Source organism: Labrus bergylta, chromosome 19 (genome assembly GCF_963930695.1).
Source record: "Labrus bergylta chromosome 19, fLabBer1.1, whole genome shotgun sequence".
In the NCBI taxonomy this organism is placed as follows: domain Eukaryota; kingdom Metazoa; phylum Chordata; class Actinopteri; order Labriformes; family Labridae; genus Labrus; species Labrus bergylta.
In genome coordinates, this window is record NC_089213.1 from 2,741,056 (window position 1) to 2,763,765 (window position 22,710).

The 22,710-nt window shown below is 40.4% G+C and overlaps 1 protein-coding gene across 1 annotated transcript in view; it reads right to left on the minus strand.

Annotated features, from left to right (window-relative positions):
• Nucleotides 1-3,370: 3,370 nt before the first annotated feature.
• sdc2 (syndecan 2) overlaps nucleotides 3,371-22,710 on the minus strand; it is a 51,492-nt gene continuing 32,152 nt past the window's right edge. Inside the window, exons 2-5 of the mRNA XM_020648456.3 lie at nucleotides 11,975-12,089; nucleotides 11,062-11,231; nucleotides 8,821-8,950; nucleotides 3,371-5,875 (exon numbers count right to left, since the gene is read on the minus strand). Coding sequence (XP_020504112.2) covers nucleotides 5,712-5,875; nucleotides 8,821-8,950; nucleotides 11,062-11,231; nucleotides 11,975-12,089 — 579 coding nt within the window. The 3' untranslated portion in view covers nucleotides 3,371-5,711. The remainder of the gene's footprint in view (nucleotides 5,876-8,820; nucleotides 8,951-11,061; nucleotides 11,232-11,974; nucleotides 12,090-22,710) is intronic.

Genomic DNA, 22,710 nt, shown 5'->3' on the forward strand with positions numbered 1-22,710 from the left:
AATTCCATTTGAATGCATTTACTGTAATGTCTGGCTTGTTTGATGTCTTAAAGCACTGGGCTAAAGCCGCTGCAGCTGGTAGAGTTGAGACTGAGACTTGCGGCAACAAACAGCTATAACCAACGCTTGACAAGTATGCAGACTTGAGGTTGGAGCTTGGACTACAGCTCAAGCTTCATTATAGGCCTACTGTATAATTATCACAGTTCCATTTGCCCGGGCTCGGCCTGATCCAGCGCAGGGTTGTGTCTGCTTGCTATGCTGCTGTTTCTCTGTGTTTGGGTCACTGAGGTGCAACGTGTCCACCCTAGTCGGGAACCGGGCTCAGTCTCCAGCCATGAGCACTTATGCGGCCTGACAGCGTGTTTACCTTGGACGCCATTTCCTTGACGTTTCTGCATGGTTTGGCGCTGACTAGCAGTTGATGGCCAGCAGTTTTATTGAATTCGTTTTGCAGCTACAAAAGGCTCGGAACGAAAAAAATGAGACAAAGGAAAAGACGGAAAATGAGGATGTTAGTGAGAGACAGAAGAACGGGTTATAAAATCATCTAAAGGCCAAAGTTTGGTTTTATATTTATGTTCTCTCTCCTTGCATAAACAACTGTTTGACCCCTTGAAATAACCCCAGCCCCCCAACAAAAAAAAACACAAACACAATATAAGTCCTGGTGACACAAACTGCAAACACATGCAACATATCTGCACAGAGTGGAGCAGACAAATTGGGAAACGTTGGCTTCTACATCAGATTCAATATAAATGGCTTCTCCTATTGGTTCCCTGCTGCACCACCCCCCTGAATAGTTCCTGCCCTGGTGGGATGTCTTGTACAAGCTGCCTCTGGGTAAATATCACATACCATATAAGAACATGCTGACCCGATTCCTTAGAAAAGAGCAGAAAGAGGAGTATTCTCTTAAAACAACATATCAGGAACCAGAGGTAGCTTTACTCTGCTCCCAATGATCCACCTCCCCTGAGGATATGAAAAGAGATAAATGCACACATGCAGACACACACTTTAAGAATACTCACTGATGCATGACTGTTCAGGGCCTCTTCTCTTCTTTTCTCATCTTCAAAGAAAACATCACAAGGTGGTTTTTACACACATGAAGGTCTTTTGGGGGATTTCTTTTTTGGGGAGTATAAATAACCTCATTGTGATGAAGCAGGCTGTGAAATCACAAGTCAGGTGGGATCAAATGTCGGAAAAATACATATTCTGTGCCTTGCCAACTTCAGGGGTACTTTCACACTGATTTTATCAGATTATCACGGTGTTTTATTTGAAAAAAATGACTGAATAAACTGGTAAAAGAGAATAATCCTGCCCCTTTGAGCTTTTTCTCAACTTCACTGATTCCTCTCTCACTCATTGCACCGTACAAGATGTGCAATCCTGGTCCGCATTAATCCCAACGTTTCTCTAATCTTCATCTGTAACAGGGTCAGATTAGGGCACTAGAATGATATGGTGGGGCACATTACCAAATAAAGATTACTCATCTGCTCATTTATAATCCCCTTAGACTTTAAGTAATGTTAAGAGAGCAAATGGGCTGCAGAGAATTATAGACAGCCCTACATTTTAAATGTGCTATTTATAACAGAATCCATCCAGGGCGCCTTTGATTTGGGGTATTTTTCAGCTTTACCATGGAAAGTACGTTTTACCTTGGGGTAATTATCCAAATGAGCTCTTTGTTGGAGACGTTTTTTTTTTTCAAGTTGCTAATGAGCCGTAAATCGAGGCGCCTGCTCTCAACTTTTTAGACAAAGCCATTTGGTAATGGATCCCAGGAGTAAAAGCTGCTTTGATTTTGAATGTTTTGAATACAAAAAGGATATAAACTTCAAACCACAAATTCTGCAAACGATTGTAATAGAAGGCTAATGTATAGACTTTATATTAACGAGTCTTTTAAAGGAACTGTTTTGAAACTACACTGATTCCCCCTTCTTGAAGCCGTTTAGATCAGTAGATTGATGACACTCTCGTTCCTGGAGACAGGAGGTGATTAGTTGGTCAGACTAACCTAAGCATGTATACAGTCTGGAAGCAGCCAGCTGTCCAAAATCTGCCACGCTTAATCTGATTCACTTTGTTGTTTAACTTGAACGTTAACAAAATAATAAAAGTAAAGTTGTTAATGAACCATGGCACGGCTTCTAGTCTCAGGTCTGACCAAAAAAAGTTTAAGGCCAGTAGAAAAACAGAAAATATATCAAATAGAAGCAACAAACCCTTCTTAATTACAACAGAATATGAAATTCTATGATAAAACTAAGGAAGACGGGAGCGAGCCTTTGGAAGATTTCTTTCCAAAATTAGGTCCTATGTTCCCACATTTCCTTTTTCATAAATTTGTATCAGATTTTATCCCCCTTTCTCCCAATTTGGTAGCCAATTACACCCAACTTATTATCCAGTAGCAATGGACTACAGGTGGAATGTAGCTTTTAGCTAAATCTGGTGCGCCTAAACATTTAATGTGCACTGTAAGTGCACATTGCCCGTTTAAATAAACAAACTAGACTAAAAAATCTTGTGGGAGCATAGGGCTTAAATTGAAGGGAAACGTAGGAACACAAGACCTTATTTTGAAAATGTCCTAGAAATGTGGGAACATAGGGCTGTGGGACCATTGGGCTGTGGGAACAGGGCTGACCCCAGCGTTATGCGTAGCCTGGCTTAAAAAATGGGAACAGACGGGTGAAATAGACTGGCTCGCTAACATTTTTAAAACCTGCCTTCTAGGACTACTCAATTAAATGAAGAGCTCGAGCTACGAGTCAAATAGCTAAGCATAGCCATAGTCTAGCATAAAAATGAACAAAACAGTTAGCATGTGTCTGGTAAAGGGGAAACAAAGCTGCCTGTTTTATTTCAATGTAGTTTAAGTTTAATGTAGTTTATTGATAACTTCTCGTGTCTGTAAATTAAGTTAAGAACTGGAGCTGAGTCAAATAGCTAGCTTAGCCATCTAGCATAAAAACAGCAAACAGGAGAAACAGTTAGCATGGGCCAGTCCGGAGTAAATAAAAAAAATAAGTGCTATCTTCTAGGGCCTGTAAATCTAACATTTAATAGGCTCTATTGTGTCTTGTTACTTTGACTTTTTTGTAAACTTTGAACAAAGCAAGCTAGCCATTTCCTCCTTTTTCTTGTTTTTGTGCCACGCTAATCCTGACGAGAGGACGCAAACACATCAACCTTTATCAACCTTATCTCTCAGAAAGTACGTAAATGTTATATTTTCTTTATGTTAGCCTAACATTTTTTTTGTCTTTTACAGAGATTTCATAGTTTAGAGATAGACTTGAATGATCAGGATGGAAGAAACAAGATGGCAGAAGCAGTTGGATATTAGGCCACAATGTTTATTCAGTAGTGTTGTTTCAACTTATAGGTACAATACTGTCAGCTTTTGTAAGACTAAAAAAAAGTTACCATTACAGTCATCCATGCTCACAGAATGCAAGTCAAGTCGTTTACACTTCTCCTATGTGTACAAACCTGCCACATGCTCACCGTGAGCAAGTACATTTCCAAATGGTAGGCACTTTGAAGGTTTAAAACATTTGTGAATATACATTTATATATATTTATATATCTTTTCATATACTAATAAGCAATTGGACTCAAAGGTCAGGTCTCTAATCGAGAGAGAGAAAAAAGAACTAAAAGAGTGAAGAAAAAAAGAGAATAAGGAAACAACATGATGTGGCCATGGTGGAGGGGGCGGGGGAGGGGTGGGGAGTAGAAACACCGTGAGTCTTTGGGTTTTTCAGTATAGTTCAGTACCTTAAGTCCTATGACAAGAGAGGACAACAGAGATGGGGGGGGGGGGGGGGAGGAGACAACCAAAGGACTACATGTGGACTGAAAAAATACAAGAGGAACTCCATGAGGGTGGTGTTAGGGGTTGGATAATGTGACAACTTCCACTTCACGTTACTATACAGTTGAAAAAAAGCAATCCGTAAACCTGCCCTACAATTTTTGTCTCTTCAGAGCACGTTTATATAGTTCTTATGTAAAAAAAGAAAAGAAGACAGTAACCTGCTATCATGTGATGTAACTTAAGTTTTCATTCAATGTAGCCATTTGTGGCCTTTTAAGCTCATTTAGGGATGCAAAATGGCATCAAAACAACATTTTCTTTGTGGTTTTAAACCTGGTAAATGACCTCGTCTCTCGTCGCTGTTTGAAATGCTTGTGCTGAATACTTAAAATAAACAAGAATAGCCCTCAAAGTGTCATAACACCGGAGTCTTACATTTTCTGTGCAGCCTTTATCAATCCCCTCAAGAGAGGCTAGGTTCAGGGGCCGTCTCTGGTGGTGTTTGCCGCAGAGGTATGTGCTCTGCATGTGGGGGACTCGGCCCCTGGGCTTGGGTGCGTTTATGTCCAAGCAGAAGCAGGCCCTTTTAGTTTGCAGGTCGACACCGGGACACGGACAATAACGGCAGGCTACCCGGGTGGTACCATACAGCCGAAAAAGAGAGAGAGCAAAATGGAGGGGCCGTTCAGGGGTTGACAACTAAACTGGCTGTGCTCCAGTGTGATTAAAAAAAAAAGTGAGGGAGTGAGGGAGGTTAGGGTAAACAGAGAAAGGGGGGAGGAGATGTAAGAGTGAAAGGGTGCTTGCAGAGTTTGGGTGATGTCAGGAAACTCAAGGGACACATTGGGGAGGGGGGTTGGCAATGGGCTCAAAAACATCCAATAACACTCGACAGCCTGGCAAAGCTGCAGGACAGCAGTGAGAAGTAGAAGCTATGAAATGTGCAAGAACAAGAACAAGAACGCGTTTAAATAGAAAAAAAAAAGAAGATTAGCGAGACATAAAAACAGAAGTGAGATTTGTGATTTTCTTGAGCCCTGACATGCTTATTATTTTTTTTTTTTTAGCTTTTAAAGACCTGAAATTAAAACGCTGTCAAAAAAACAAAAAACAACTGAGTAGAACAAACAAATAAACAAGACATCATGAAACGCTCATGTTTGATCCAGAGAAAGAAAGAAAAAAAAAACGGATGTGAGAGCAAAAAAAAATAAACATTGTAACCTGAAGGGAGCATTTACATTGACTGTTAACAGCGTTAATATGAAGACAAAAAAAAAGCTTCATCAAAACTACAAAGGCATTTTTTTTAACATCAGAGAAAAGATAAATTAATGTTATACACCTTTTAGAGATCAACATCAGACATGCTAGGACGAAAAGAAAAAAAAAAGAAAGTAGGTTGGATACAGAATAATTATATTCAATTATTTCCACTTTTAAATTGTTTTTTTTTTTACAAATAACATACTGCTACAGTTAAAAGTAGTCAGCGACTAAAAACAGCTCCTTTGACAGAAGACAGGTGCGATTCGTTTCTTCGCCTTTACAGATCCTGTTTTTTTTTTTTTTTCCAGCCTTTTCAAATAATACACAAAATGTTTAAATACACTGAGATCTGCCATAAAATGAGAAATGCTTGGTTTTCATTTTTTTTAAAGAAAGAAAGAAAAGGTCTTAATTTACAATACTCTATTCAAAAGCTTTCCTTTATTCTAGGGTTACCTAATCAAAAACATTTCCTTGTTGGGTGTGAACAGGTTTCGTTGTTGTCATGGACTGTTTTTTTTTTGTGTGTGTGTTTTTTTTACAGTCTCTCGTAATGTGTGGTTCTGATGACGGGGGAGGGCGGCTGGTTTATTTATGCATAAAACTCCTTGGTTGGGGCTTTCTGGTAGGCGGCGCCGGAGGGTTTCCTCTCTCCCAGGTCGTAGCTGCCCTCATCCTTCTTCCTCATGCGGTACACCAGGAGGAGGATGAGGAAGATGGCGAACAGAAAGCCGATGACACCGCCTGCGATAACAGCTGAGAAGGGCAGAGGCAGAAAAGGGAAGGGGCAAAAAATCAATGCTGAGAAAGTGAAATGTCGGTTGTTTGTCCCCACAGAGAAAGAGACCTTTGGTTTGTCCTTAAGACAGAACTCCAAAGAACTGATCCGCCTCCTATTAGTCGAAGACATGCTGCATGTTGGTCAGTGCAATCACTTTTGACACAGAGTTAACTTTAGCAACAACATCGGCAACATATTTCAATACTAATGCAATACCAAAGAAACATATCCAAATTGGGGGCATTAGTGGTGAAACTAAGCTGCAGCTTCAGTGCAATGTCAAGGCCAATGCAGCTTCTTTCCTATGTGTTTCCAGATGTTTAATTCAAAAGTAAGCGTTCCATTTAGAAGATATTGAGACTGATAATTAATTGATGACAGTGCTCCCATGGGTAATGTATTCCAATCAGCCACTACCCACCTGGGGCTTAGGGGTGGAACAGCAAATGGTATTGGTTTCATCGCTTATCAGTTGGGTGAATAAATCCAAAGTGGACAAACAAATAACAAACCAGTCAACCAGCTTTGCTTGAACTAAATCCCCTTTTCTTCTCTTCAATCTCATTGCAAGAACTGAAATATTGACAGGCGACCACCCAGCCGAAAGGCCCCTCAATCTGTGATGAGTTCTTTGGTTGAATGAAGTTTTGTAGTGGGATCGTTATTGTAGAAGATTTCAATTAAAGACTTTACAACAAAATACAATAAAAGGGTTACCTTTGTTAGTTTTCATAGAAGAAGTAACGTTTCAATACCACAACATTATTTTTGTGTCACATGTTGTGTATGAGTGTAAATCTATGTAGACTTAGAACTCTTGAATACCCAATACACTGATTTAGTAACGCAAAATAACAGTTCTTTACAGCACCAATTTTAAAGTCAAAACTTGGGTACTCCAGCGTCCACAGTAACGACATGACTTCTGGAAAATCTAGGAAAAAGCCAAAGCAGACATACCGAACTCTAGGTCCTACAGGATGGATAAAAAAACCAATTTGGAAATGGGTTAGGGTTAGGGTTGGACTCTGTGGATGTCTTTATTGGCTTGGACATCTTGGATATTTGTACATGGGAAGGGTATTTTAACATTAAATCCAATCACAGCAGGAAATATTCAGTATTAAATTCAACTTTCTTTCATTTAGAAATTGTATGACTGGGTCTGCAACAATGAAACACCCAAGAGATATCCATGCAAGACCTTAAAATGGATAAACTGACCCTTAAGAGACAGAGGCGAAATACTGAAGGTCAAATTTTCGGTTATAGACACGCGCAAACCAAAAGGCCAAAAGTGGTGAAACATCAGGGGAATTCTGAATATAATCCACCCAGGCCGTATTAAAAATCCTCCAGCTTTGACCCCGACTCTGCTCACTAATGCTCATAACTCGCCACATGGGCTTATTTCATTCTCCCTCCCAATTATGCCTGTACGAGGTTCTTTATAGCTTCCTAATCTGTTTAGGCTCTCTCCTGGCGCTGCAATTGGGCTTCTGCTCCACTTTAGGTTTCCACATGTTGACTGGCCCCAAGGCCCCATGGGTAAAAAGATCCTGGCACACACCCTTGCTGCTAAGCTCCAAGAAGCAGTAACGCAATACAGAGCGAATAAATGAAAATTAGATTATGGGCAATTATCTTTATAGAAGTCATACGGGAGATGAAGATTAATGGTTATAATCTAGACGAAGGAAAAAGAGGGAGAGTAGGGCGAAAAGTTCAGAAGACCGAAAGCGATGCAGGGATGGCACAGAGAGTGATATTTTCTGAGGCCTAATTCAAAGCAATTCTAAGCAATTGTCTTCCTCCATCTCAGTCCAAGAACAATATTCAGAAGAGGAAATAGGAATAATCATTAAGAGTGAGATGTAAGCAGTTCTTATTAAACTGATGCTGTCCTGATTTGTCCTTGTTAAAGTTTTGTCTGCTTATTGCCAGCACCAGATGGATAGCACAACAAAGTAAAAGCGGGATGCCAATCAATGTGTGCCTCAGACACGCCGAGAGAAAGATACGTGGCATCAGACAGAACACTGATTTTCAACAGATAATTTCCTTTCCATCCTCTTTCAAGTAATCAAAGTGAGAAACGCACCCTCGAAAACACCCACAATCCAGTGAACTCCACAAGGTCCCACGGAGGGAAACAGACGGGGTTTATTAAAAGTAATTATTTGGAGAAGTGGATCAGGTGGGAGACATTATGGAACATATTTTCCGAGATTGAAAAAGTTGCAGTTGACTGCAAATATGCCAACGCGCCGTTACGAATATTAATTGGAGAAACATTAGACAGAAAAATAATGAAACACTTCCAAAATGCGTCTAAGACTTTTTCAGTAGAGCATCAAACTGAACTGCTCCGTCATATGCTTGGAAATATAAAAGGAAGGGTTTGATATTTTGTGTGTTTTCTTGTTGGATGTTAAAGGAGATGATTGATTCTAATCTCAGTACAAGCCCAGGAGAGTTATCTTAGCTTAGCATAACAAGTGGAAACAGCTAGCTTAGCTCTGTCCAAAGGTAAAAACCTATTAACAACTCTGGACTAAATCATCTAATAATAAACCTTCAGACAGAGCAAGGCAAGCAGTTTCCACTTGACTCAAGTCTTTATGCTAAGCTAGGCTAACTGGCTACTTGTGGTAGCTTCATGTGTATCATACAGAGTGATAATGTTTCTAACTTCTCATCTAATTCGAGTGAAGATTTTCTTTCTTCCTGGAATCAGTCCTTCTCATATCTGCGCGTAGATTCCCAGTAAAGACAGGAAACTTGCTATGACTTCCAATGAATGTTTAAAGATAAAGTACCAAATTGAAAGGGCAAAACCAATAGTTCATATGTATATTATCAGAGTAATGAAGTAATACGTTTGGGTTTGATGTCTGCTGTGATTTATCATGACACGTACCTGCCAACACCTCTGTCCTCTGGAAGAGGTTTTCAGTGCGGACCTCGACAGCCTCTTGAGGTGAGCCGGGAGCACTGGTCGTACTAGTCAGCTGGTTAATCTGCATATCCTCTGTTACTGGAACAGGTGCCTGAATTAAGAGAATTAGGAAAGAGGGAAGAGGTAACAGATGGGAAAGAAATACAAGATTAGCTCCTTTTTAAAAAAAATGACATTTCTGTATTCATCTCCAGTATTTGCTGTTCATTCTGTTAGACGACTTTTGGTCATTCAGATGTTTAGGCATACTCCTGAAAATCACTGGCAAGACCTAAGAAATGGCTTTAGATTTTATAAATGAGCTGAACTGCTTTCTGGCTAGGATTTGGTTGACCTTTCATTGGGAAAGCAAGCAGACCATTAGCTTAGCTTAGCATATAGAGAGCAAAATGGAAACATTTTTTAACACATGATTTAAATTTGATTAATCTGTGTAAAAACTGGTTTGTTTACCGCACAAGCATCCAGGAACAATACGAGGGGTAGGGTTAGAGACCTGCGACTTCATGTCTTAATAAGTGAGCTTTAAATATGATGCTAGGTCCTTTTTCATCCTATTGTTGTTATCTAAACTAAGCTAAGCTAAGCAAATCGCCTGCTGGCATTATAGCTTCACATCAAAGGTACGGATATGTGACTAAAGTATCTAATCAATGTCTCATCAAGAAAGCAAAAAACATGTTTTTCCAAAAAAGTAGGTCTTGTCAAAGTAGAAGAACAGGGAACAAAATGGAACCTGGCCAGTGGAACCTATAGAGGCTGACTAGATGAAGAAAATGGAACAAATCCAGATTGCCCATAAGATTAGTGCAAGGCTTAGGAAGAGTAGACCAATGAAAACAGAGCCATTAGGTTTCTCAGCAAGTCCAGGAAAAAAAAAAAGCAGAGTATCCGGGATGGATCTTGGCCATTGTATCCTTTCCTTATTTTCCAAAAACACTAGAAAAGAGAGCAAAGGACTAAAATGAAACCAAGCCAGTGAATTTGGACAAGAGAGTGGTGACAGAGGCAGGAGGAGGAAAAAGTGGAACTGGGCCAGGTATGCTTGGTTTTATGGGGTAGAGACCTTAAAGACTAATCCCAAACAGATGTAGTATCCAGTACAGTCAAGTAAGAGTGCAACACAGAGACGTGAGATCTAGGATGGCTCCAGAATATGTGATTATGTCCAAATAGGGATGTAATCCTTCATAATTTGCAATGGAGCGAAAACACTGAGAATTGATGTGAGCACTTGATCTTTATCCTGAAAGCGACCTCACAGCTTCTGGTATTACGGGGGGATTAGGTGGCATTTCGGGTCATCTCAAAACATACTGAGGAACTGAATTGCTCTGCGTTGGGTCACGATAGAAACAAATGAGCCACCACTATTGTTAATGACTTTGTAAACCAAATATTTGCAAATGCAACATAGCTGGTTAAACTGAACCAAAAAGAAGAAAATAAACATTTATAAAGCGTTGATGTGAGATTTCTGAACAGTTTTGTCTGCTTTGGTCATTAAGCACTTAAAACTACTTTTACCATGACTATTAGATTTATGATTGTGGTCTTCTGCTCAGAGAATAACCTGCTCTAGCTGGAACATAAAACTTTATTGATCATTACAGAGGATAATATGATTTGACTCTCATATCTTGATGCTAAATATGACTCTGTGGCCGAAAACAATGAGCTTCAATACGCTTAGGAAGAGAGATTGCAAATAGAGGGATACAGCTAGCATAGCTCTTAACATAGGTACAAAGAAATATCCCCACCAGCGCATTTCAAAACTCAGCAATTACATTTGCTCAATTTTTTGCCTCTTCAAAGTGATGAGAAGACCCTAATTTAGTTAAGATTGTGTTGTTTTTTGGACAGCAATTTAACCCTCTGTTTCGGCATTATGCTAAGCTAGGCTAACCACTTCCCAAAGCCAACTTCATATCTAGTGGACAATTGTTAAACAGGTTCTACTTTCTCTATAATGTGTATTATAGTGCTTTCACAAATGCACAATTTAACCCTCTGTTCAGGTATTATGCTAAGCTAGGCTAACCACTTCCCAAATCCAACTTCATATCTAGTGGACAAATGTTAAACAGGTTATACTTCCTCTATAATGTGAATTATAGTGCTTGAAATGAACAAACTGCTTTGTTATGTTAATCCCTAAAAAGATATCTGTACTGGCCGCGGTCAGAGTCTACTTCTCACCTCTGTTCTGAGTGGTTTCCTTGGTGTGATGTCTCTGGTCTTTTCTCTAACCGTGGCTGTCTCCACCCTAGGGGTGAAATCTTTGGTGGAGTCCTGGGTCGGTTCTGCTGCTTTGGGCTCAATATAAACCATACTGACAGTCACTGTTTCCACCACTTCTTCACCTCCACCTTGGGGGGAAAAATGGAAAGGTAGAAAGCAGAGTGTAAAACATCCACTGGACAATATTTATTGGAACGTAACATACAGACAAAAATATACATATCATGTTGTGTTTATGTGCAAATAAGTTAGATAGGAGCATCAATATTTCATGCTCAGAGCTACATAATTTGTCTTACTTTACTTCACACAATAAATTCAAGTTTAATGTATTATTTACAGGTCGAACCTCCTATTGAATACAGAGCGGCAGAGCAGATTAATAGGCCACAAATACAGTATTGGAAGGGCAATCGATCACAGTCCCGTCTCCTTTTAACCTACAATGACCTTTTTCTCACTGCAGTTAAACAAGTCTCTCAAAAGGAATAGTTACTTTGACAAAAGGAATGAGCATTGTAATGGTGCTTGGAGCGAGAAGGGGAGAGGAGGTAATAAAAAAGACATGTAAAATACGCGCACTTGCCCACGGCAGTCTGGGTGACAAGGCAATCTCAATTCAAATCGAGTGAAAGAGAGAAAGAGGGAATGGAAGAAAGTAGAGAGACAAAGAAAATGAGCAATAAATAGAGATGAGGTAGAAAGTGAAGGAACAATTTGAGCCTGCCGGTGAAAGATGGAAAAAAATTCATTGTGCTTCAAACTTACCTGCAGCAGATGTGAAAATAAATGTTACATCTCTGTGTAATTGTCTGCTGAGTTGGCAAGAGTGTGAGTGTACTGTATGTGTGGATGTGTTAAAGTGTCCTACCTGAGCCAGACCCCGAGTTAAAGTCATCATCATCTTCAGGGTAGTAGCCTCCTGAGCCTGTGTCGTCCAGGTACAAGTCATCAGCCTGAGAAGAAGTCTTGGCTGCTTCTGCTATCTGCAAGACAACAAGATAACAAGGCGGTGAGGACTCATGTCTGTATTTTTACCGACATCTTCGAGGAAAGTTTTCATCCCGCATCATGTTAAATCAGCAAAGTGCAGAGCTTCTTTCTGTATCCACACAGCACACACCAACAGTTTAAGTATTTAGTTTGTCTTCTAGCATTTAAATCATTCAACACTGCCTCTTTGCTTTGAGATCAACACTTCAGCTGGTGATTATTCCTTTAATTGGCAAACACAATATCCTCTCGGGTGGCTATTCAAAGCTGGTATCATTAGTTTATTGTAAACAGCACAAATCTTCGCTAAATGTGCCATTCTGAAACGGCTATGTGCAGTCCAGACAGTCTCTTGTATCTGCTATAAAGTAAGAATTAGTGCACAGTGCAGACAGAAACATTCAGCTGAGTGAGTATGTCTGAAAGAGAGCAGGAGTATCAACATATCAGCCTGTGTTTTACCTCTAAGATTTAAGAGCTTCGTCTCAAATACGATAAATAGTCGTTTTTGTTAGGCTGCACTTGATGAGTGCTAACTTTAGCATGACCACAAAGACAATGCTACCTTGCAGACAAAACGGTTTGCCTTGTTCTGTATCTCTGCATGATGAAGTTTGCTAAGCAACTGTAAATCAAAGAATTGGTCGTAAGATGACGATTACATTTTTCACCCTCTTCAAGTTAAGGAATCACCACGCTTATTCCAAAATGAAATACAAATCAATTCAGTTCTGGCTGAGTCATTTCACTGAGTAAAAATAATGACTGCCTGGTTGTCACTTAACAATAGGGTCAGAAGAATTACCAAATAAGTTTCAATAAATCATGTAGGAAACCTGGATTTCTTTGACCAGCTGGTGGCGCTACAAGAAAAGTCAGGGGATCGCCAAAGTCACCAGAATTGATCCTTTGAGCAGGAAGGTTATTTCTGCCAAATTTCATGCCAATCCCGTTTGTAGTTGTTGAGATATCAGATCTTGTCATGAAAGACAGTGCTAATGTCTTTGGTGATTCCTTGACTCTTCGTCTATAATGTCACCTTGAATTAGAGATGTATCCTCTTAGGAGCATGAGTGACCTGGACATGTTCAAGGCAATCCATCATGTGGTTGCTTAAATATCTTACTTAATAAAGATAAATCCAAATTTATAGTAACACTGGAGAGAAGTCAGAAAAACTAACAGAAGTCATCAGGATTAATCCTCTTGGGAGCATGACAACAAATTGTGAATGTCCTTTCAATGCATCCAATAGATGTTGAAATCATCAAGTCCAGGCCAAAGCAGTAAAAAAAACTGTTAGACTGAACTCAAACTGCGTGATCGGCTAAAACTAAAATCTCTGTTTTATCACTTTAATAAGCAGAGTTAGAAGGATGATCGTCCAATTAGAACATGTAGCCCCTCCCACAGCTTTGTTGTCTAGACAACCATCTTGAGTGGAGGGAATGTTTGTGTTCTGGCTTAATGGAGTTATTGGCTTAAAACGGAACCCCAGTTTAACAGAGGCTGTTTGTTTTAAAAGCAGCTCATCACATGGTGTGGAAGTAAAGATTTTTCTTTACAAGAATTAAGATAAGAAAATGTCACCATCTACACTAACGGTCTTGTAGAGCCAGATGTATGTGGGACACTTCAATTTTACAGCTCGTACAAGTGTGTGTGTGTGTACAGTTCAAGTAACTATTTATACGTGGTGTTGAGTGTGTGTGACTGGAATAGCTACAAATGCATCCATGGCAACATCTATTCAACCTCTATTCACCAATCTGTGGTCAGCTGTTCTGCCTGCTTTACTGATAGTCTTCTTTAGAAATACAGAGTACAAAAGAGAAGCCCCCACAGTATGTCATCCCTGTGTCTATCGCGCCCATTAAGCTGCTTGCTGCAGCCCCAGGTCTGCTCTGAGGATGCTGTACTGATAACTCCAAGACTGAATGAAGCTGAATTAGACAAAAAATAATCAATTGGCTCGACAGGAAGTGAGTGCTATTTTGTTAACAGCACATAATAGGCATGCTGTGGGAAAGCTAAGAAAAAAGAACCCTGTTTCAGAAATGTTTTGTTTGGACAGGGTTTGTACAGCTGTGCTGAACTGTTAGTGTTAACTATGTTTAAGTGTCTGAATTCACTTTTTTCAATGTAATAAACGTTTTTTTAAATGTGGAAAAAATGTGTTTTTCATGTTTAGTGAATCTCATGTTCAAGGTTGTGCAATCTTCCCAATTTCCTAATAGCCCAATTAAAATGATTTCTAATTCCCATTACAATTTCAAGGTAGATATCAAAGTAGCAAGTTGGGGTTGCTTGTTTTGCCCAATGTTTGAGATATCAAACAACTAAAAACAGCCAATCGTCACATTTGAGTCATCACAACAAGCATGTGTCAATTTTGCTTGATACACCGACAGATATATTCCTTGGCCAATACTGTCTGCCAACATTGGCCAATCACGGATATATTGGTGTCAACACTCATGTTTTTTTGATATGTGGCCATTTTTTTTTCAGGAAATCATTTTAAAAAACTCTAACTGTGTCAATTCAGGAATGATTAACATTTAGTTTCCTGCAAAACACATTTTGACTGCATGGTTTTATAATCCTTTTAGCACTGTCTGCAGCACATTTAGTAAAGCATCTCAGCTGAACAGATAGTGGACCACAATAGAATGGTTTGATACGTTTTCATGCAAACTCAGAGTACACTCCAAATAGCAAACATCTTCAATCATTTCAGGTAGAAAGCAAAACCAAAATATTGGCTTCATACTGGTCATTTGTGATGTTTTTCAGGATAAGTATCAGTCCAAACAATCTATATCGAGCAGGTTATGTCAATCGAATCAATGATGTTAATCTTAATAAACCATTAAAGCAACAAAAGTTTAGACAGAGACTTTGAGTTACATGCCTGCCGCATCTCTTCTTGATTACACTCACTATCTCTAACAATGAGTGTGTTCAGTAGTGCTTTCAAGTCATTGTATATGCATATGTGTGTGTGTTTGTGTGGAGTCATGAAAGAGAGGCCTGGCACTCTCCATAACAAAGAAGCAGGGAGTACACACGGCTTACAACAGCGTGAAAGAGAGAGGGGAAAAAAGAAAAGAAAGACAGAGGCGAGATGAAACAGAACAATGGCTATCTCCATCTCTCCTCTCTCAACCGGCTCTGACTTCGGAGAGAAAGGCCTTTCACCGCCGAGGCCGCCTGATCAAAGAGCGAATTTGTTCAAAGCAACTTTATCTTAACCTTTCCTGCCTTCTTCTTCTTCGCCCGAACACAACACCCCCCCCCACACAACAGCCGGCGAGTTGATTCATCAGTGCATGCGGTCTGCAGGTCTTTATGCATAGGCGACGTGAGCACAATGAAGTGAAAGGAGGCAGGCCACAGATCAAACTATGACAAAGGCCACTAATGAGATAGAGGCCACACACACACACACACACGGGCATGCATGACTAGACGCGTTTTACAAATGTATGCAAGCATTCATTGATTCATTGATTATACATACACACACATTAGAGGGGGCAATTGAGCATACAAATGACAACCACACAGACATGCATGGAAAACGTGTGAAGAAATGCAGAAGGAAGCTAAAGCATCAACTATGAGGCTTTAACTCTCGTCTGGGGATATTAAAACAGAGATTCAAAAACATCGTAATTATAATGTGAACACTTCCACCTGACTTGTTTCATGAATAAATGGATGAATAAAAAGCACGATGATTCTTTCATTGTTTTTCTTTCTATGAACAGAAAGTGGTTGAAATACATTAAGACTGAAACTAATGTTGTTAATATTTGTGTGTGTGTGTCTGTATGAAAGCCCAGAGCATGAAACCCAAAGGCCATGGCAACGCTTTCAAAAGGTTGTTTTATGTTTGACCTACAGTTCCATACCAAAAGATTTACTCTCGAAGGACGAGAGAGATGGAAAATATTTCCATCATAGAAGCTGCAAACATGGATCGTCTGCGTACAATAGACTTAGATATCTTCTGAATAGCTCTATATCCCTTTTTGCTTTTGTAACAGGACTCAAAACTATTTCAATTGAAACCCCATTCAAGGTTTACAATCAGGCCGCAACAAACTCCAGTGAAAAGCAACGGTGAAAACATTAAATAGAGAAGTGAGTTAACACTCAGAAAGCAGTTGTATGTGTGTAAAAGCAAGACAAAAAGAAGAAGGTCACTGACTCAAAAACAGAGGAAAAATTAGTTTAACATTATACTGTTGATGAATGAGTTGCACAGATCTGTGAGTAGTGCTAGCATCTGGCTATAGAATAACGGCTGGAGACAGTGGGAAGTGATAGCCTGGCTCGGGTGTAAAGGCCAGAAAATCCACCCAAAGAGCATCTCTAATGCCGCAGCCTGACCCACACTTGAAGATTATTATAATCTCAACAGATGTGGAAAAATGTAAAAGAGCTCACGCATGGTGACAAATAGTCATAGATTAGCAGTTTAAGAGTTAAATCTCTCACAGTCAAATGCTACTTGAGAGCTAGCAAACATGGCCGACGACAGGCAGGAATCATTTTTGTGCAATACGTTTAACTGAAAATTCACAAAGTAAAAAAGTGAAACTATTGATACAGATGTTGACACAGCATGGAGATGGGCTGTGCGTGTCAAAGTGCAAACTAGAGGTGAGGAAAAACTGATTGGCCCGTCGTCGCTGTTCTTTCTTCTTCAGTCGAGCTCGCTTACCAAACGGCAAATCATTTCGTTCCATGTGACAATCCACAGAGTGCGGGTTCGGCTGTCCTCCAGGTATCATCCCACTGAGAGATCGGACCGTGAATATTGAACTCTTAATACTTGCGATTTGAATACAAGGCGGCTCTGGCATCCTTCTGAGCAGATCGGATCACTTATCATTTTTAGAATCAGAAGAAATCTGGAAGTTGATTTGGATTGTAGGGCGGGAAATTTGGTCCAAAAATAGGCCTGATGATCTTGTAGTGTGTGTCCCGCTTCAAGCTCACTATTAAACACATATTTATATTGAACCTTGACAACCTTTCCAACCTGTTTCAGGTTTCCCTGCTTGGCTAACCATCGCCGTCCTAAAATACATTTCTTTAGCTGTGACAGAGCAAGAGTTACGCTCTCTCTTCCACGAGCAGAGAACTTGATTATTTCAGACTCGCAGTGTTCGCAGACACATCTGTTACTCCATGTTCTACCAGTGCGATAAAAACAGCTGGATAAGAGCTTTTCAGCTGAAGAAGCGACACGACGACAACAAATCAGTGCAGATGTGAGAGCAGGAAACCGTCTGTTTGACCTCGATAAACTTCACTCGCTTTATCTCAACACACAGAGGCACGCGTGTCTGCTGCTGTACACAATTTCAACTTGATAAAGCTGTCTTTCTCTATCGCTAACACACACACACACACACACCTACACGCGTGTGCACAGACACAACAGCCCTGATAAACTTTACTCTCTTTATCAACTCAGTGACATTTACAGGTAGTGTCTGCTTTCAGGTCTTATCACAGACGGAGCTGGAGCAGACATCGATCTAAAAACAAACTGAAGAAGAGTGGACAAATAAGAAAAAGCTTACAAATGGATCAAGTTGGAAATACTTTTTTTAGAGACATATCTTTGGTTCATATCTTTCGGGAGTTTCTGCATCAATTACAATCAAAAAAACATACTCATCTTCCCTCCTTAGAAACCAAAAAAAAAGTGCCTTTCTTCTTCCTTTCTGTGTCTGAAATCATAAAATCTGAAACTGAAATCTGATAATTTTATGCAGTCGTTAAAATAAAAACTTTAAGACCTGCAGTCGTTGAGTATATTGCATCTTTAGTAGTAAACCATTTTTACAGCAGCTAAAAATCCATTTTAAGGATGTGAAGCGATGAGATAAAGAGATCTGATCTGAAGGCTTGCAGAGTTCATGGACTGTGGATGTTCAGCCTCGGTATTGATGGATACAGGTGGTGAGGAGGTACGCAATATTTAGAGTTTGATGGAATGAAATGATCACGGTAGAAGGGCATGGGAATCTATAATAATCTAGAGCGACTGTCAATGGATTATTGTGATATATTTGGTTTCCAATGGTTTATTTTGGTGTTAAATTCTCCAAAAACTACAAAGAAACTCAGAAACTACAAAGAAGCATAGACACTCAAACCTTCACTATGACATCCACGATGAGATACAGTCTTTGGGGGATACCACGCATCACAAAACACACAGAGTTACATTCAGCTGCTCATTTCAAAAATGAAATGACAAGTGTCATTCTTCAAGCTCAAGCTGCACACCTTGCACTGCGCTAAAAAAGAAAAAGAGTATAGCTATTCAGAAAGAAGAGGCCTTGGAGAGCTGCGGCAGAGGGAGGAGGAGGAGGAGGAGGAGGAGGAGGAGACGCACTCAAACGCTGCTGAGTAACAGTCCAAGTGTAGTGTACAGTGTCGCACACAAAGACACACCTCCTCTGAGGGACGTGTTGCATTGTGTGCAGGAACAATGAAGAAAATAAATTCACTCTGCTTGGTGTTAAAGTAGTTCTATTTATAAGTAGACAAGTTAGCTAAGTTTATCTTTACAGCATGCATTTTTAACAGCAGACATTACAATAAAGGCAAAACAAAGACAATCCCATACAGAGAGGTTAAACAAATGATGACGCTCATTATTTTTATGTGTAAAGAAGCTTAGATGTAGCATGCTACTTTTGCCGTTCTGCTGTAGCTTAGCTCGCTACATTTCTCCGTGTAGCTTCAGTGTAGTTTACAAGTAGCTTTCCCATCGCTGGTAAAAACAAAACCTGAGAAAAAGTCCACCAACTAAAGTTTTATGTAGTTTTAAGTTAGCAACAAAACGTGATAAGGGATAAGAACGTGTCCCATGCACAGTCACAATTAAAGACAAATTTAGTCCAGACAGACAAAAAACGGTCTCATTTGAACACCTTAACGAGCGGATCCTCTGCCCGTGAGACGATGAAAGGAAAAAGAGACCTAAGAGAGAGAACTAGCCGGGGGAGCTGCCATAATGAGCTAGCAGCTATAGCGGCGCTTTCCGCCCTATTAGCTTGCCGTTACTGGCAACCTGCAAATGAACAGATAAGCCAGTAGGAGGGGAAGCACCATCAAAGTCTGCCACCCGCCTGTCTGTCTTGTTGACCTTTGGACCCAGAGAGGTCAGGAAAAAAAAAAAGACTGGACAAAATATGGATGACGGAAGAGAAAGAGAAGTAGAGATCGAGGAGAGGAGAGCAGGAGATAAAAGAGACATGAAGGAGGACAAAAGGGAGAAGGAAGGAGGAGGGGGAAATAACCCCACTGTTACAATCCTGCACCCTGGGGGTAGCTCGGCTAATAGCCTGTCAAAGCCACCATGTACGTGCCTGCCTGGCGTTGCTTTAAAAAGCCACTGGATCTTCCTTACAGTACGCGTGTGACAGTGTAGTGTTTGCACGTCTCGCTGCTTTCTAAAAGGAGATGGATGGAACGGATTCATGGAGGGAAAATGGAGTCATCTGAAGCAACCCTGGGCTCCTGACTTTCCACTTGTGTACACACCGCTCTCACTTCTAACACAACAAATATTAGCTCAACTCCAAGCCAGGCTGGGGGAAAGAGCGTTTCTCAAAAGGAATGCACACACACACACACACACTTGAACATCTGCGTGTCCATGAAAGCACCCATGGGACACACACATATATGTGCCAACACAGACACACACACATGCACACGAGCCCTTATCCGGCTCTCACATCTCAAAGGCGTGAGACGAATACACAGACGCACATCATAGAGAGACTTCAGAGAGAGCAGGGGGGGAAAAAAAAGTGGGAAACAAGTGCAGCGAGGCTGGCAGACAGACGGCCTCTCAGATCCTCCTTCATCAGTCTGCTGCCGTCTCTGCTTCTGAACTATTTCCTCAAGTCTACCTCGGAGATGCGAAGGGCTTAGAAAGAAGCACAGCAAATAAAAAACAGCATCCCACTCTGGTTTTCCACATGTAGCAACTAACTGTGTGGAGGCATTTATAATGAATTGGAATAACCACATACACGCCTTCTCTTTTATTTTATTTTATTAATTCAACCAAACTTGGTAATTGATCATTTTGCAAACTTATCTTTTACTCTAGTTCCTCTGGAAAAGGTTAGTAAATACTGTATGACTGTAACCACTTTCCTGTTCAGAGCCATATTTAATAAGTTTGATACTTATTAGTCGGCTGTTTGTTTCTATGTAGGCCCACAATACCAGTTAAATGTTGTGTCTAAGCTTTAACACAGGGGCTGTAGCTCCTGCTTAATGGGCCTACTCTCTTCACTTTGTTTTTTTTATATCAGGGAAGTAAAGTGCAGCAGTGTTTTGATTTAATAGAGATACAGATGTATGTATAAAACATGGACGTATAGTTTCAGTGACGTCACCCACTGGTTACTAAAGGGGAATTTTGAAGGCCTTCAATGGAGGTCGCCATGTTGAAAATGTTGTCTCATCCTTACTTTCAGGCAGCCTGGTAGGCAAAGAGGTGGAGTTAAAGGCAGACCTTAAGCCTTCTGGAAAACAGTCAACTTATCAATACTTGGACACAAAAATAAAAAAATAATGAGATTCGATAAAATAGCCTCATAAACAAAATGCTACATGTAGGGAATTAGACAAAGAATTTAATTTTCAAGCAAATGTTTGCAAAATTTGTTAGATTATGTCTTAGGTCCTGCTCTTAGTCTTTATGCTAAGCTAAGCTAAGCTAAGATTCTCCAGTTTTTAGTTAAAAAGCCAAAAATCATGTATCCCAAAATGCCTCTAACTAAGTGTCCTGCTTTCCCCCGTTCAGCTTCACTTTAAAATAAACACATTTTGAGGCACAACACTCAATCTGAGGATGTTTCTTTGACTAAGTCATTCATAATTAACACAAAAACATTTTAAGGTGCGGCACTCGGTACAAGTTTACTACAGTCATTTTTGTGCAGCACGCAAAGGGTTTTCTTTACCTCCATATGATTTATCTGTATCACCTGCTTTGACAATAATCAACGTTTGTAAAATGAAAACTGTGATAGTGTATCGTCTGCTTCTCTCTGTCTTGTGAAAGAAGTCAGAACTCATTACTACAACCAGACGTCAGTAAGAGAACTCAATAATAAGTGGAGGCGACTGTGTGTGTGTGTGTGTGTGTGTGTGTGTGTTTATCTCTTCTACTCGGCCTGCCCACGGATCCATAGACATGGTCAATACAGCAGCAGAGGCAGGCAGGATCTGAGCTGTGCCTTGTTTCACTCTACGGCCTCCCTTCTTCTCCCCCCCCCCCCCACATTGACCTGGACTTTATCACTTCACACAGACAGGACACTTTAAATCTGAGGGAGATGGGCTGAGAGGGGCACTCGGGTGTCCTCATGTACAAAGCAGAGGGACAAGGAGAAGAAAATGGACCAGAGAGGCCGAATGTGATGAAGTAGAAACTATCACAACTAATATTAATATTTACCAAATCGTTAATAACACAGATTAACGCCTCCCAAATAATTCACTGACCCAATAAGTCATGTGTCATTGCAACTTCTTCTTGGAGTATAAAACTAAAAACTCTAATATGTTGGCCATTACAACAAGGCTATGTTGCTGTTGCTATGGAAACATTGCTTAATTCATCAAAAGTCTATTCATTTAAAGCTCCTGAGTAAAACTTTCAATTTGTGTTGATTTTGTCGCCCCCTGTAGACAGAGAGGTCCCTCTTCTCTGCTGTTTAGCGTTAACGTTTCAGAACCTCCAGATGATGCTCTAAACTGGTAAAAAAAACAACTTCCTCAGACTTTTTAAGCCTCTTATGACTGACAAGAAGGGAACAAGAGCCAAATTTAACAAATTGAAGAGAGTTTGACGGCTGTAAGAGGAACACAAATTGGCTTCCCTGAAAATCAGGCAGCAGTGGCCATCGACAGCTGCAGCCTTCATGGAGGAAGTAGGAATAACAGCTGGATCTCTGTTGGTGTTATTAAAGACAGAAAAAAACAAAACAACAACAACAGTGGGAGAGGATTAAATTCGTCCCACAAACACCTGCTGATGACGGCACGAATTAGCAGTAAAAGAAGACGTTTGTTTTGAGAATGTAAACGGTAAGAAGAGGAGCTAACAACCACCTACAGGATTTTAGGAGAGGCAAACTGTTACTCCAACAACGAGGCCAAAAAAAGCTTTGCTTGTGTGTGTGTGTGTGTGTGTGTGTGTGTGTGTGTGTGTGTGTCTGCTTTTGTGCTCTTTGAACCCACTCTAACTTTTATTGCCCTCCCAGGGATCATAATAAGGAACTAATTGATAGTCTTGGAGCCGCGGGCAGAGGACTGGGGGAGTTCCTGCAGGAAGTCAACACAAATCAAACTCTCCCTGAGCCCTTAAGGTCTGGAGCGACTCCAGCTGAGTTGTGGTGGGTTAGAGTCGCTGTGTGCACGTGTGTGTGTGTGTGTGCGCTCATGTGTGTTTGTGTGGGTGGCTGAGAGAGAGAGAGAGGAAATGCGAAACGAGAGCGACTGAGATAAAGAAAGAGCGATAGTCAGGGGTTGACATTTACTGTCTGCTGCTCTAGATGT